The sequence below is a fragment of the Arvicola amphibius genome, chromosome 2, assembly GCF_903992535.2.
Source record: "Arvicola amphibius chromosome 2, mArvAmp1.2, whole genome shotgun sequence".
Classification (NCBI taxonomy): Eukaryota; Metazoa; Chordata; class Mammalia; order Rodentia; family Cricetidae; genus Arvicola; species Arvicola amphibius.
Genome location: NC_052048.2, coordinates 148,263,052 through 148,279,433, shown reverse-complemented (window position 1 = coordinate 148,279,433; position 16,382 = coordinate 148,263,052). Strand labels below are relative to the sequence as shown.

At 37.6% G+C, this 16,382-nt stretch overlaps 1 protein-coding gene across 9 annotated transcripts in view; it reads right to left on the bottom strand.

Moving 5' to 3' along the window:
* Window positions 1-16,382, bottom strand: part of Kmt2c (lysine methyltransferase 2C) — a 219,907-nt gene that overhangs the window by 106,545 nt on the left and 96,980 nt on the right. For all 9 annotated transcript variants that reach the window (XM_038321056.1, XM_038321060.1, XM_038321059.1 and 6 more), the window contains 3 exons: window positions 14,177-14,339; window positions 7,940-8,111; window positions 5,638-5,752 (listed from right to left, as the gene is read on the bottom strand). In XM_038321056.1, the coding sequence (XP_038176984.1) occupies window positions 5,638-5,752; window positions 7,940-8,111; window positions 14,177-14,339 (450 nt within the window). The remainder of the gene's footprint in view (window positions 1-5,637; window positions 5,753-7,939; window positions 8,112-14,176; window positions 14,340-16,382) is intronic.

Sequence of the window (16,382 nt, the reverse complement as noted above, 5' to 3'; positions counted from 1 at the left end):
ATATTGTTTCCTTCACAAAGGAAAAAGAATTATGAATTCACCTTTTTATTTCAGAAAGCTGTAAGGCAGGTAGAGAATCAAAGACCAGAGTATAAACACACAAAGCAGTGTGATTTTCTCCTTAGCTGAATTACCAAGAGAACATGGAATGGCCTCTCATCCAGGCAGGAAAGAAACTGGAGCAGAATCTTTAGACCACAGACTCCACCTAGGCAGCCACACCTGAGAACAGTTACTTACAGCATCTTGCTCTCCAGATGATGAGCCCTTCTGCCCACACTCCACCTCTCATTTATCACCATTCCAGCTACTGCCTAATAGGGCTCACTGGCGCCCGATTGAGAATGCTAGATAGCAAGCAGCCTCCAATGCCAGGTGCCAATCGTCCCCAACAAGAAGACACCAAACATAAGGCCCAAGTACCTTACTTATCAGCACCCTCAGCCTTCCTGCATTAGAAGTGTGAAAAGCACTAGAAAGCAGTTCCAAAGAGGGTAGCGGGACATGAGGCCTGCTCACGGCAGTTTGGTTGAAGCACGATTACTAAAAACTCAGAGAGAGAAACTGGGGTTCAATCTAAAGATCCGAAAAGCAAAGCAGCCAGCCACTGGCACATACCTTGACCTCAGTCTGAAATGATGATCCTGCCTCCAGGAAGCTCAGAATGAGACTGTGACTGAGAGCTGTTTCCTCCCATTTTATAATCCTCTCTAGGGCTGGGATTAAAAGTGGGCACCACTGGGATGAAAGGTGCCCAGTTTCTATGGCAAACTAGTGTTGCTACTGAGAATAAAAGTATGTTATTGCGGCCTAGTCAGTAAGGCTGGCCAGTGTGGCTGTTTTACTCTCTGAACTTCAGGCAAGCTTTATTTATTAACATAAAAATGAAGTGCCATTACAACATTTGGAGCGCTCCTTCTTCCACAGACCACCACCCTCTCTCTTATGAAAACCTTTACTGTTCTGTGGGTTCTGCCACACTCCCTAGCCCAGCAACCCCACACCCCCAGTTCCAAGTGCCACTTTCACAGATTTACTCCATGCCTTCAAACATAGGGAAAATGCCAAACACACTGTACACTGGATAATAAAGCTAGGAGGACATAAACCAGAGGCCCTTTGTTTAGTGGGCCAATGGGACAAGAACATGAGGCTGCAGGAAAACCAAAGAAGACAGCTCGATTAAAAAAAAATAAACAACAACAACAAAAAAAAAACTAACAAAGTAAGAACTGGAACTTTTTCGTGGAAATAGTAAAACTAGGAATCATTGTACACTTGTATCCTCTGCACTAGAAGCTGAGGCAGCAGAAATACTGAGCTACAAAAAGGAAGACCCTAGAAAAAGGAACAGTGGGGGAAGGAAGGGAAAATTAATAAAAGGGGATATGATAATCAAAAATGAAAATAAAATTAAATGACTGATGTCAGGGATGCCACAAAGCAGACTACTGTGCCTGCATTTATTTATACTAATCCTGGGTGCCATGAAAGATATAAGAACAAAGGGAGATTTCCTTTTCTATTGTGGAGAAAAAAAACAGCACAAGAATGTGCATCACTGCAGTCAGTGTCATAGTCCTCACAGCGAACTCCTGTCTTGCACATACCTACTTACAGCAGATAAACTGCCACGGTGCAGAACTGTGGAAATGATTGATTGATTGATAGCTCATCTGTTACAAATTTAGTTATCGCATGGGATTGAATCTGTAAAACAAAGATTCCCCACCCCTGACCCCTGACAGGGTTTCTCTGTAGCTTTGGAGCCTGTCCTGGAACTAGCTCTTGTAGACCAGGCTGGCCTCGAACTCACAGAGATCCGTCTGCCTCTGCCTCCTGAGGACTGGGATTAAAGGCATGTGCCACCACTGCCCAGCAAACAAAATTTTTAAAGAGTTGTATAACATCATAAATGTAGGTCTAGAGGCCCATTTTATACTTGGTCCAGCTAGAGCCCTCCCTTTTCGACTATGACCTGCTCTTGATGTGGCGCTATGTCCAGAATGCTAACGAACACACTCTGGTACTTGAAATGAACTGGTGCAGCTCATACAAACAAGATTAAATGATCCCTTGATGGAGTTCGCTGTATCTGCAAAAAAACAAATATCCTGCCTCTCCACAACTGACATCTGCATCTCCAGAAAGTATCCAGTTTGTTTAAAAGAGAAACAGATCAAATTCAAAGACGCTCAATGCATATCACCTTGATAGAATGAAGCATTAACACTAAATATTATTATTTACCTGGCCTATTACCCATGATATATAGAAAAGGTGTGCCCACTGTTTCAATTATTGACCTCCCATGGTAGAAAAACATGCTGTGTTTGGGAAATCACCAGAGCCTGAAACTGTTCTGACATGGCAGCTACCACAAACATGTGGCTATTCAATACTTGAAATGTGGCTGGCACACATTTCAATTTGGTGTGTGCTGTGGGTTTTTTAAAACAGAAATAAACTGTAAAGAACTGGAAAGAAAGTAGCTCTCAATTTTACAGCAATTGCTATTTGGTTAAGTGAAAGACAATTTTAATTATGTAAATATTATTCATGTTATGTTTCTGTTGGGCAACACTGGTCTAAAATATAAATCAAAATAGTCATGGAAATAAAAAAAAGTTCTAGTATTCAAAGTCTGCCTGCTGGCCTTTTGTAATGTGATTAAACTAAAATAATAAGTAAAAGGCTTGTATTATCAATACTCTTTTCATACAAAAACTTTGTGTCAAATTAGTTAAAGTCAAAGACCTGGGTCTGAGGATATACTTCCGCATTAAACCTGGTCTTGGCAAGTTTGCGTCAAAGGAAATTTGTTACATTATATTTATTTTTACTCAATTGTGTTTACTTTATAAATTCTATTTGGTTTTATTATTAAATTAAGATTACAATAACTTCCAGGTGGTGGTTCATGCTTTTAATTCCAGGACTCAGGATACAGAGGCAGATGAATCTGAGTTTGAGGCCAGCCTGGTCTTTAGAATGAGTTCAAGTATAGCCAGGACTAGATAGATTAAACTCTATCTTGAAAAACAAAAAGTAAACAAAAAAACAAAAAAACTGCAATAACTGAAGTAAATGGGGGGTGACATATGGATCTGTCATACATAATTTCTTTAGCCATACATCCTAATGGAAAGAAATATTGATGTCACAGAGACAATACAATCTTTTAAAATAATACCTACATTTTTTGAAGAAAGATGAAAACTGTCTACAAATAAGGGATTATTTATCTATCCACCAAGTCTTCAGCAACTATAAAACTAGAATCTATTATTAGCTAGTAAAGATTTCAAAGAAAGAATATGGAGAACTGTAATGACTGACTTGACGGTCTATATAACTTTAAAAATCTGTAGTAATTTGTTAATATCTTCCAAGAAAAAATTAGTTTTACTGAGATGAGAATTTAAAGTAAACATACGGTAGTAGCTAAGTAGGTAGAGTTGTCAATCAACTGACAGAGTTTATAGACAGTAATGGAAAAGGCTTAGTAAATTCCCAAAAAAAAGATTAAAGTGACCATCATTGAACAAACCTCTCCAGGTCATAAACATACCAAAGCAGACAAAATAATAACCATAAACACAGTCATGGAATTTTTTTTCCTTAGGAAAACAGACAAGAAGGGAAAGTCCTAATCTGCCACCTTCAACACAAAGCATATGGCTTTCTCAAAGAACGTAGCAAGAAAAAGAAGGGTCATTCTGCTATCAACAAGCGTGTTACCCAAAAATACACCATCAACATTCACAAACACAAACACAGAGTGAGTTTCAAGAAGTAGGCCCTTTGGACACTTAAGAAAGAAAAGAAAAAGAAAAAGAAAAAAAAATCTGGAAATTTGTCTGAAGGAGATGGGAACTCCAGATGTAAGTATTAACAAGTCCAATAAAGCTGCCTGAACAAAAGGAATGAGAAACATCCCATACTGTATCCATGTACATTTGTCCAGAAAATTTAATAAGATGAAGCCTCAAAAAAACAAGCTCTATACTTAGCTAACTTTTGTCTCTATTACCACGTTCAAACAGTCAATGTGGATGAAAACTGCTGAGTGCCACATAAATTCATAAAATTACAAATTAAGGGGGCTATAAAAACAGATATTCAAAAGTAACCTATCAGATAAAGAAATCTCAAAACATACAAAAAAATATTTATAGACCTCATCTAAACCTCCCCCCCAAACCAAGACTCTGTTGTAATGGGCATGACTGTACTGTCAGCACTGATCAGGAGGCAGAAGGCTGATGACTTCCAGGACAGCTTGTGCAGATCAAGATTCTATCTCAGAGACAGAGAGACTTAGAAAGCATCTAAAACATAAATATCAGATGAAGGCGTAAGTCACAAACAATCCCACACCAGTTTGGAATTATGATTAATAGAATGGTTATTTATTTAAAGGGGAAAAACTTACAGATCACGGTCCCAACCAACAGCCCTCTGCGCAATCAGGAAGGGAGCCTAGTCGCCAGAAGCAGAGCCGGAAGCCAGAGCGCGAGTGGTGGGAAGTGGCCACATTTTTAAAGAGAGAGACCACGCCCCAATGGGCTGGTATCTCAGCGGCAATTGGCTGAAGGAGCAGAAGGGGCTCCCGCAACAATCAGAGTAGAAATAACTTATTTTAAATTACCTAACACAGGGTAGTAGGAATCTCAAAACTGCATGACTTTTAAGTACTTAACCCAGGTGCACAGATGAACACAACATAACAGGGGCATGTACAAAGACAACAGCTGAAGAAGCCTAAGGTAGGTAGTACCCAAACTAAACACAGGATGTTTTATCTCTCGGCTATAAGTTAATAAATTTTAAAATATGTTTTCAGTTTCCTCATAAAGAGAATTCTCCTACTTCAGAAGGAAACTGAGAATGCTGGTGAGCAATATAAAACTAAGTTCTTTCGTGAAAGATCACACAAAAAAATTAGATGAGAAATTCATGCCATATTTTAAAAACTGCCCCAATTTATAAACAACCCAAATGGTTGCCAACAAGTGATTTAGTAAAAACAAAAAAGGGAAATAAAGGAGTATGCAAATATGTGTCTCTATCTAAAAACAACTACATTGAGTCAAAAAGTCCGCCCCCTCCCAAAGAATACAAATTATTTAAATAAAAGCATTCCTACAAACTTCTAGAGCATGAACAGTAATCAATAATGAGAAAAGCAAGACTACATGAGAAAAGCCAAAGAAAATGTACAGAACCAAGAAAGAATTTCCAAGGAGTACCAGGAATTTTTTTTCCAAGTTTAAAAAAAAGGGGAGGCTCATTATAATGAAAATGACAATGGCTTCATGGTAGAATGCTTTCAAATTAAAGATTTTTTTAAAAAAACATGTAGTTTCAGCCAGGTGGTGGCACAAACCTTTAATCTAGGCAAAGGTAGGCAGGCAGATCTGAGTTTGAGACCAGCCTGGTATACAAACTGAATTCCAAGACAACCAGGGTTACAGGGAGAAACCCAAAGTTTCTACATACAAATCATACATTAAAAATTCAGTATGTTGTTTTATAAAGGTGATGATAATAAATTAATTTGAAAAGGAGTATGATTTGTCTGCTCTCTATGCAATATTTAGAGGATATTTAAAAACAAATTAAGAAACCACTTACTTTGCATTTCCAGCCATTGGTTGGTACTGATTTCATAACAGGTTGAAGACAAAATGTATGATACCCTTTGTCACATGTATCACAGACCAGCATCTTGCTATCTTCTCCCGATTGTCTAAAAAATAAGCATTATCTTTAAAGGTATGCTGTCACATAAGTATGCATGAAAACAGTCATTCTTAAAACTGCAAGACCATAATAAACCTCAGTGTCTCTTCTGTCTTTGTATAGAATATGAGAATGACAGCCCCTTCATGAATACACAAAAGGTCATCCTACTTAAAGCTTTCTACTGCGATTAACTAGTCTTAGTCACTGCGGATTCCTACAGAGGAGGAGGTGTTACAGCAACAACCGTTCACCATTACTTTTTTAGAAGCACTAATATTCATCTTTCGGGGGAAGCGAGAATTGCTAGTTATGCTGTATTGAAAGGAACAAGGAACAGATCCTGATAGGATGATCTGGAAAGAGACTGGCATAAACAAAGAAGAAGACTGGGTCTGATGTCAGATCTGTCATTTTTATGTATGCTATGGTTTTCTAACTATGTGACCATCAAATCAAGTTTCAGGTATAAAATGGAAATGAAAATCATCAAAGATTACTATGAGGTTTAAATAAAGTGCTGGGTCAAAAGCTTAGAATGTCCATTAAACAGTAAATGCTAAATATTTTAAGGAAAAAGAGAGCTTTAAAAAAAAAAAAAAAGAGTGTGGAGGGGAGCACCAGGGAAGCCATGAAGATCTGTCCTGCCCAGGACCTCCAATCACCTGGCCTTCTTCAGCCCTTCCCAAGCCCAAGCCTCTAAATAAGATGGCTTAACACTCACAACCACACACCACCCCTGCCACCGTAAATAATAATGATAATAATAATAATGTAAAATAAAGAAAAAGGGTTGGCAAGATGGCTCAATAAGTAAAGGCACTGGCTGCAAAGCCCAACCACCTGAGTCCAATCCCTGGAGCCCACATAAAGGAAAAGGAGAGAACCAACACCACTGGGATGTCCTCTAATCTGTGTGTGTGCGCAAACAAACAAACACACACACACACACACACACACACACACGTCCTGCACACGATGCCCACTAATAAAAAATGAAATTCTAGAAACTCAATAAATAAAAAAGGAAAAATAATGTTATAATTATAAATTACAATTGAAAGCCTTTCTCCAAACACTGTTTTGAACCAAAACTGCACCCATGCTATGCAAAATAATCTGTCTTGATGCTTAGTAACTCATTACTGATTCTCAGATACTAAGAATTTAAGACACAAGGAGGGGTGGGGAAACTTTAAAAAGAGTTGAAAGAAAAATTATAAATCAAACCTAGGGATAAGTAAACAGCAAGAAGATGCGTCATCAAGGCTTTTGGTTGTTAGTTTAACAAACTCTACAAGTTTTTGGGATATCTTCAATTATATGGATAGACTTGAGGCCATAAATCCTTTAAGTTCTCACAACCCTTCTCAAGAATCTAAGTACACATACACATTGTCAAATAAATGTTAACTAATATTCTTCCTGAATTTTAGTAAAATATGAAAGCAAATGGTTTGATTGACTTCATGATTCCATGATACTGATTCTGACTGTTCTCGTGAAATAACCAGGAAATCAGATTTACCCTGGCAACTCTGGGTCTTATTTTCTCCTGGTTACAAAAATGGTCTGTATGCAATAGTTTGTGCATCGGTGATGATGCAAGTCACATTCTCAAATTGCCATTCTAGCTACACACGTGTTGAGAGGGAGAATTACAGAAGAGATGGGAAAAATGGCCAAAGGATGGAATACAACAGATTAAGAAAATGATAACTCCAAATGCTTAATTTCTACGTTAAAAAAAAATATTCTAAATAGAAGCAATTGTCTTTCAAATGAACATCAAGATTTTATCAAAATAGTATTCAGTAGTAATTATCCATCCTAAAACAGAAATTCAAACATAACGCTGATTTGAAGGTTCAAAGCTTCAGCTTATTTCTGCAGTTACAGCTTCATAATCCTAATAATTCTCTTCCCAACTTCTCTCAAACTAAATTTTGTTTTTCTAATCTTTATTTAAAAAAATAATATTTATTAACAAATTGTAAGCATGGTAAGTTCCATTTAGATATATTTCAAAATAACATAAGCATTAGTAAATGTCTAGTAGTATGGGGCATGGTGAAATTAGTGTGACTATAGCTTGTAATATAAATAATTTTTATCATATTTCATAAATCTTTAATATTTAACAAGTTCTAACTAAAACTAAATACAAACCCTTGAGCTGAAATTAGAAACTTACTTGCAGTTCTGGCACACTTTGCACTCAGGACACTGCCAACCCGCACGTTTTAATGGAGTAACAGCTATATCCAGGCACATCCCATGGTAGTGCTGACCACACGTAGTACAAAAGAATTGATCTAAGAGATCTCCTGGGCTGTCACATACTGCACAGTTTGCATCTTCCTTTGCTATAATTAACAGCAAAACAATGAAATTGTTGTGTTATGAGTAAATAGTTTTCTTAACAGTTTAAAAATCACTTGAAGGGAATTTACATAGAAATCTGACATTTGAAGTTAGCAAAATATACCAAGTCAGAATAAGGTTTCACTTAAAACACTGTAGTGTATTTAATTTAAGTTTAACCATATGAAATTAAATCATGTAACTTTGCAAGTATTTCTGCTTATACCTACTTAAGACGATAAGCAGTTGTTATTTAATTTTATACTTTTAATACCAATGGCAATGCTGGTCATTTGGTTGATATTCAGTACATGTATTAGAAAGAACCAAGGGGCTGGGGGATTGGGGAATCAACAGAGACATTAAAATAAATATTTTATTCATATTAAATACTTGAAAACTTAAAACCAAATAATACAAAATTAGGATGCTAAAATCAATTAGATTAATGTTTCTTAATTAAAAACAGACTATTCCAATCCACATTTTAAAAGGATTAAAAGAGTGCTAACAGTTCATTTACTATTTAAAACAAACAAAAAATAAATGTATGAATAAATTATGCTTTTCCCAAAATACAATCAAACCTAACTAAACAAGTTACAATGTAGAAAGAGAAACAAAGTATTTTAAAAGCACACCAATACCAATGATGTGAATATGCCTCTGTAACAAATTTAAGAGAGCAATGTTTTCTCTTTGTTCCATCCATCCTAATCCACTCTGGCTAAATGCACTTTCTACCTTCTTTGCATGTCAAGTATCTTGAAACTGAGTAGCAATACCCTTTGCTTACATCAGAAGTCAAGAACATTGTCCTAGGGAAAAAAAGGAAATATTTTGATTGAGGGAGCCATTATGGAGCTAGCAAGAAACCTGGCACTAGAGAAATTCCCAGGAATCCACAAGGATGACCCCAGCTAAGACCCTAAGCAATTGTGGACAGGTTTCTGAACTGGCCTTGCCCCGTAATCTGATTGATGACTATCTTAAATGTCATCTTACAACTTTTTTATCCAGCAACTGATGGAAGCAGATGCAGAGATCCACAGCAAAGTGCTGGGCTGAGTCAAAGAGAAGGAGGAGTGATAATATGAGCAAAGGAGTCAAGACCATGATAGGGATACCCACTGAAACAGCTTACACAACCTAATAGGAGCTCACTGATTCAGGCCTAACAGTGGGTGAACCAGTATGGACCAAACTAGGTCCACTGCATGTGGATGACAGCTGTATGACTGGGGCAGACTGTGGGGCCACTGACAGTAAGCCCAGAATTTATCCCTACTGCTTGTACTGGCTATTTGGAACCAATTCTCTTTGCAGGGTACCTTGATCAGCCTAGATATAGCCTTGGCCCTGCTTCAAAGCAATGTGCTAGACTTTGTTGACTCCCCATGGGAAGCCTTACCCTCTGAGGAGTGGATGAAAGTGGCAGGAAGGGGAAGGGAAGTGAGACTGAGGAGGGGAGGGAGTGGGAACTGGGACTGGTAGGTAAAATAAGAAAATACTCCTTTTCTTTAAAAGATTAATTTTAATTAATTAAAGTTAATTTTTTTAATTAATTTTAAAAAGGACATTTTCTTGCCAAGGACTATATAGTAAATAGGTTTTGTAAGCTAAAGCAGTGCCTGTAATACAGACTTAAAGTTTTTTATTTACAGTTTTTTTGAAAATGTGAGCATTACTAGCTTGAAGCAAATATAAAAAGTCCTAAGATTTAGATAGCAGACTGCACCCGACATAAAGTTTAGCAACACAATCTCCTCATACCTGAGGTTACCAATAACCACAGGAAATACAACAGCTACTTTTTAGACTGTGACTTGTTGACATCTTTAAAAAAAAAATTCCCTTAGGTTCCCTTTAGAATTCTATGGGGAACTGTACCTTTATAACCACTTTGAATACTGAATACCCTAGAATCTATCTTGACCTTTCCTTATAAACTCAACATTCCCCCCTGTGGTTGTATAAACTCCTTCAATGTTCATAAAATACTGACACTCAAAGCTGGGCAGTGGGTGGCACATATCTTTGAACCCAGCACTTGTTGTGCAGGGAGGCTTAGACACAAACATATCTATGTGAGTTCGAGGCCTGGCCCACAGAGCTAGTTCCAGGACAGCCAGAACTACACAGAGGAAACTGGGGGGGGGGGGGGGGGGGGGGGCGCATTAAGATGGCTTGGCCAGCAGAATGGCTTAACTGGAAAAGGTGCTTGCTGCTCATATCGGCTGACCTGAACAAAATCCCTAAAACCCACATGGTGGAAGAAAGCGTCAACCACAATACAAGTTGTCTTTTGGCTTCCACACACAAACACCTTAGTACACGCCTGCCACACATATACATGCATGCAAAACAAAGAATTTAATTGTTTTAAAGATCCAATCAGAGGAGGTGGAAATAATGGCATATGCTTGTAATCTCAGCACCTGAGAGGCAGAAGCAGAAGGATCAGGATTTCAAGGTTGGCCTCAGATGCATAGTGAGAGCACAGCTGGCTCAAACCATATTCTATAAATAATATGAGTATTGCAATTTACATATAAGCACACAAAAATCTCAATATGTCTTTTTTCACCTAAAAGGAAAATTGGAATTTAAGTGAATGTTCCTTTTCCCTGTATGCTTGAAAGAAATGTTAAAACATTAACTATAACACAACAGAATAAAGCCTTGAAGGATGAAGCATAAACTTTTCTACTTTGTATCTCCAATAACCCAGAACAAATCAAGGTCTTATTTAAATGTATTTTAAGTTGAAGGCTTTTTTTTAAGAATTATTTATTATGTATACAGTGCTCCTCCTGCATGAACACCTGCACACCAGAAGAGGGCACCAGATCTCATTATAGATGGTTGTGAGCCACCATGTGGTTGCTAGGAATTGAACTCAGGACCTCTGAAAGAGCAGGTAGTGTTCTTAACTGCAGAGCCATGTCTCCAGCTCTTGAACACTTACTTTTCAGAACACTTTTAAAAGGCTCTTTAATTGCTGGGAACTTAAAATAAATGATTAAACCCTGCATGGTGACGCATGCCTTTAATCCCAGCACTGAGGGAGGCAGAAACAGACAGGTCTCTGAGTTCCAGGACAGCCAGACTGTTACAGAGAGAAACCTTGTCTCAAACTAGATAACTAAATAAAGTGATTTATTTTGTGCTATTTTCTCAGTAACACTTTCATGACAATCTTGTCAAAGAAACACATCAATGTGAAGTAAAAGATAGGAGTGATAAAAAAATATTATGAAAAGGAATGAAAGCAGTCAAAGGGCAAGCCCATGTAGAAACACCAAGCAATCTTTCTGAGGGCAGGTGTAAGATTTGTGTTGCTGGTGATGCATCAGAAATAGGTACATGGGGTTAGAGAGATGGTTCAGTGGTTAAGAGCCTCGGCTGCTCTTTCAGAAGACCCAGGTTCAGTTCCAACACCCATATGGCTCACAACCATCTGTAACTCCAGTTCCAAATAATCCACCACCATCTTCTGGCCTTAACAGAAACTGCATGCACCTCATGCTGCACATACATACATACATGCAGGCAAAACACCACACATAAAATAAAAATAAAATCTTTCTAAAAATTTTTTAATGTTAGATTTTTTCTTTTTTTAAAGTTTATTGATCTATTATGTATATAGTGTTCTGCCTGCATGTATCTCTGCAGGTCAGAAGAGGGCACCAGATCTCATTGAGGATGGTTGCTGTTTCTTGAACTCAGAACCTCTGAAAAAGCATCCGGTGCTCTTAACCTCTGAGCCATCTCTCCAGTTCCTAAAAAATTTTTTAAAGAAAAAAAGTACATATATGCACACAATATGGGTATGTCAGCAAGCTACAGAGCCATTAAAAAACGAAGCAATAATCAAACCACTAAATGAAACATTTCTTTAAGAAGTTGGAAAACCAAAAGAGATTGACTGAAAGGCAAAAACAAAAGATAATTCTTAAGAGAGGGCAAAAAACCCAACCAACCAAACAAACCTTAAAGGAATCATTAAGGCGAGGCAGTGGTGGCGCACGCCTTTAATCCCAGCACTTGGGAGGCAGAGGCAGCTGGATCCCTGTGAGTTCAAGGTCAGCTAGAACAAGAGCTAGTTCCAGGACAGGCTCCAAAAGCTACAAAGAAACCCAGTCGGGGGGCATGGGAACAAAGAACCAAATCCAGGTAAATTTGGCTTTGAAGATGACACTTTTTACTATTTGGTAATTGGTACTTCTACCTAGGCAAATTTTAATAATCATTTATGAAAGTAAAGAATACCTGAAGATAAGCACAAAAGTAGGAAAAGAGAAGAAGCATTAGACATAGATGCTGAATGAAATAGGGGTAACAAAATTCTCACAGCAGGACAATAACAGACAGAAAAGCCATCTCTGGTGTCCAATTTCTGAGCTCCAGCTTACTTTTGCTTTTGGCTAAAATTAGGTGTAGTCCCTTACCTATAGTTATGAAACAAGCAGAGCAAGAGGTAGGACAAACATGCTGAGTTTGCTCTGAAATAAACTGCTCCAACTGGAAGGTAAAGGGACCTTAAGAAAGGTCATTAAGAGCTGCTTAGAGATGGCTCAGTGGATAAGGACACTGATTGCCAGATCTGACGAACTGCTGATGTCCAGCAACACAACAAAAGCAACAAGTCAAGCTGCTCCACGGGGGAAAAAAACTTCAGGATAATGTCAGCAAAGCTTACTAATTCTAACACTGAGACAAATACTATTTGCCACTTTCTTGACTGGCAGGACACTGCTTTGAGGTCTGCTTATCAAACAATCCCATGAAGAAAAGTTAAATTATGGATTCCTTCCAATAAACTGAAAAGGTCAGAGAACTCACAGAATTTAGGGTTGTATCCACTGTACGCATGTGAAACTCGCGAATGGCTACTGTGCACAGCTGCAGCTTGTGATGAAGGTGAAGTTAGGGCAATGGATACAACAGAAGTGCAGGCAGCTCCCCACTGATAAGCCTGCCTAGACAAGCTGTTAGTTCTTGATTCAGTGAGAGACTCTCTCAAAAGATGAAGATCAATAGTAGAAGGCAACCACATTAACCTCAGAAATCTACTATGCAAATGCACCTCCACCTCCACATACATGCATGCACATGTGACAAGTGATCTGAAGACAAAATATCTGCGGGGTATGTTTATACTGCCGGGCTGGTACTGTGAAGCAATTTTTCACTATCTCCACTATAGCATGCAGTGTCCCCTTACCTTTTCCTCTTAGTATGGAATAAAATCCTAAAATAATGCTATAAATCTGATTAAGAGCTCACATTTTCTTCCTTGTATTAATTTTTGGAATGATCAAATTTTTGACTTACATACAGAAAGTGCGTATGGAGGGGGTTGTCACCCTCATCATTTCTTTCATACTGCTCCAAGCTATATATCCTGTGCCAAATTTTCTTACTAAACTTTTCATATATAGAGAGAATGCTGTTTGGTCCCTATACTCCAAGACCTAGGACTAGCATGAAAAAAAAAGTTATGTAAAGATATAAATACTAAGTAAGGTAGATGTAAGTGCCAGACAGACCACTCTTTGCTTTAATAATCTATTCTCTTAGGACATGTTAAAGATGCTGTGCATTCAGCATGTCTTCTATAGTAGTTTAAAACTTTTTATATAAGAATTTAAAATATGAAAAGTTGGAATTTCAGAAAAAATTAATTTTTTGGAATTAATACTAATAAAATTACTGGTTACAAATTTCCTTCAAAAACCTACAGTGAGCCAAGTATAGTGCACATGGCTATAATCCCAGCATTCGGGAGGCAGAAGCAGCAGATCTATGATTTCCAGGCTAGCCAGAGCTACATAGTGAGACCAGGGGCGGGACACGGGATGGGGAGGGGGCACAGAACATAACATCCAACAGTAAAGATTTCTCAGACCATCAGGATTATATATCATCTTTCAAATATTAATATCTTCCTTCTTGAAAATTTTACATTACCTTTAATACAAGTAAAGAAACTCTCCAAATACACACGTGATATTTTAAGTAAATACCTATGAAATTACAACTGCATGGGTAGTACACTTACATCTTTCAGGAGCTTGGTCAATGTGTTCTGGACAGAGAAGAAAGAAGTGGCTAAAGTCCTGAAAGGTGCCCGCCCCTGCAGCACATGGGTAATGGTACATCTGGGTACATTTCTCTTCACAGCATTTTATGGTGGCTCCAAGATGTTTGCAAAATGCACATCGCTGGAAAGAGAAAAAGGAGAGAAATCACCTTAAAAAAACTGTGAAGAAGGGTAAGAAGGAATAAAGAAATAGCTGTATCTTACTATTAAAACAACTGGAATCTATTAAAAACAAAAACAAACAGCCAATTTAAAATGCTAATCATCTCAGAAACCCAGTTCATTCATATTCAACCAACTCATTAGACAATTAGTATTTCAATTTACCTTCTCAAAAACATTAAGCTAGAATGGATTTTGTTGTTGTTGTCACACTGGAAGAAGAAAGCAGGTTTAGGAAAGATGGATGTACATCGCCAGTATAGTTTTTGTCTGGATGCACAAAGCTCTGAGGTAGAAACCAGTAAGGCTACAAGAGATCTTGTATGTATGTCTGTATGGGGTAGAAGTGGGGAAAATGGCTCAGTGGTTAAAGGTACTTGTTGCTCTTGAAATGAATCAAGGTGCAACTCTCAGCACCACGTGATAGCCTCAGTTACAAGGGACCTAATAGGCACATATGTAGTGCACATAAATGCATTCAGGAATAACAGTCACAAGCATAAAAGTAAAATAAATGAATCTTTTTAAAAAGAAAAACCCCAGTTTACAGTATGGGTTACTACAATATTAGTTTTTAAATCCCACCGAAGAGACTATAAATTTTTAGAATTCTTAAAAATCAAAAGCTAAGCATGGTGGTGAACTTTTACAATCAGGAGGGCAAACAAAGGCACATGAATCTCTGTGAGTACCCGACCAGATGAGTTTACATAGCAAGTTGCGGGATAGCCAGTGTGTCTGGTGTCTGTGTGTCCATGAATGAAAGAAACTAGTAAACTATAAAATAATGAAGGGCCCCTATATTATTTAAATAAACACACAAAAAATTCATAGCCAGGCATGGTGGTGCATACCTATAAAATAACATCCAGAGAGCTGAGGCAAGAATATGAAGAACTAAAACACAGCTCGGACTATATAATGAGACTATCTCAGCAACCTGGTGGGGGTGGGAAGACAGTAGTGATAATGATGACAATTTAAAAAAGAACCTACAAACTTAACTACAGCACTTAGTATAGTTCTAGTTCTATACAAAAAAATGGAATTCCCTAGCTATATTTATTTTCCTTTCCATTTCAATCTCTTACAGTAGGGAAAAAAAGCAAGCAAACAAACAAACAAAAAAGCAACAACTGAATACAGAAGAAGTCATCCCCAAGATCTTGGAGTGTAGGGACCAAACAGCATTTTCTTTATATATGAAACCAGGAATTCTGCCTGGCATGGTGGCTCACATGGCTTTAATCCAAGCACTTGAAAGGCAGAGGCAGGTGGGTCTCTATGAGTTCAAGGCCAGCCTGGTCTACAGAAATCCAGAACAGCAAACAAAGACAGACCTTGTCTGTCTGTCTGTCTTTGTCTCTGTCTCTCTCTCTCCACCCACCCACCCCCACACACACACACAAACACACTGCTTTGACACAGAAAGGCCTAATGAATACATGTTCATACTTATATACCAAACATACTTCATTCTGGTAAATGTGTTCCTAAATGCGGCTCATAAAAAGCCTAGCTAAAACAACTAAACCTTCATTTAACTAACAGAGGAAAGTGGACTCTTCAAATATTATTGCATGCCCCACATACTAATGCATTCAATCTATATTCTGCTAATCAGAATAACAGATTTTAATTATAATTAATTTCAATAATTTCCTATTATCTAGTATTATCATATACTATTGAACATTTTCTTACTATCACCAATCCACTACAGTAAATACTATAAAACAGGCTTCTTGCACTGTCTTCTATGCAATTTTAATTCAACTCCAGAAACCACTGAACATTACTAATTAACCTGTCACACTTTAATTTCATGCAATGTCCATAAGCGTACTAACTATAAATTGCCATTATATTTTTTACTTGGAAGTATTACTTTGTGAAAGACAGAAAACAAAAAATAAAGTCGCATTTCTCTTTATTGATATAGATTAGAGTAACCAGTTGTTCCTAAATGAATTGTATTTTTATAATAAAACTTTCCAAGGAA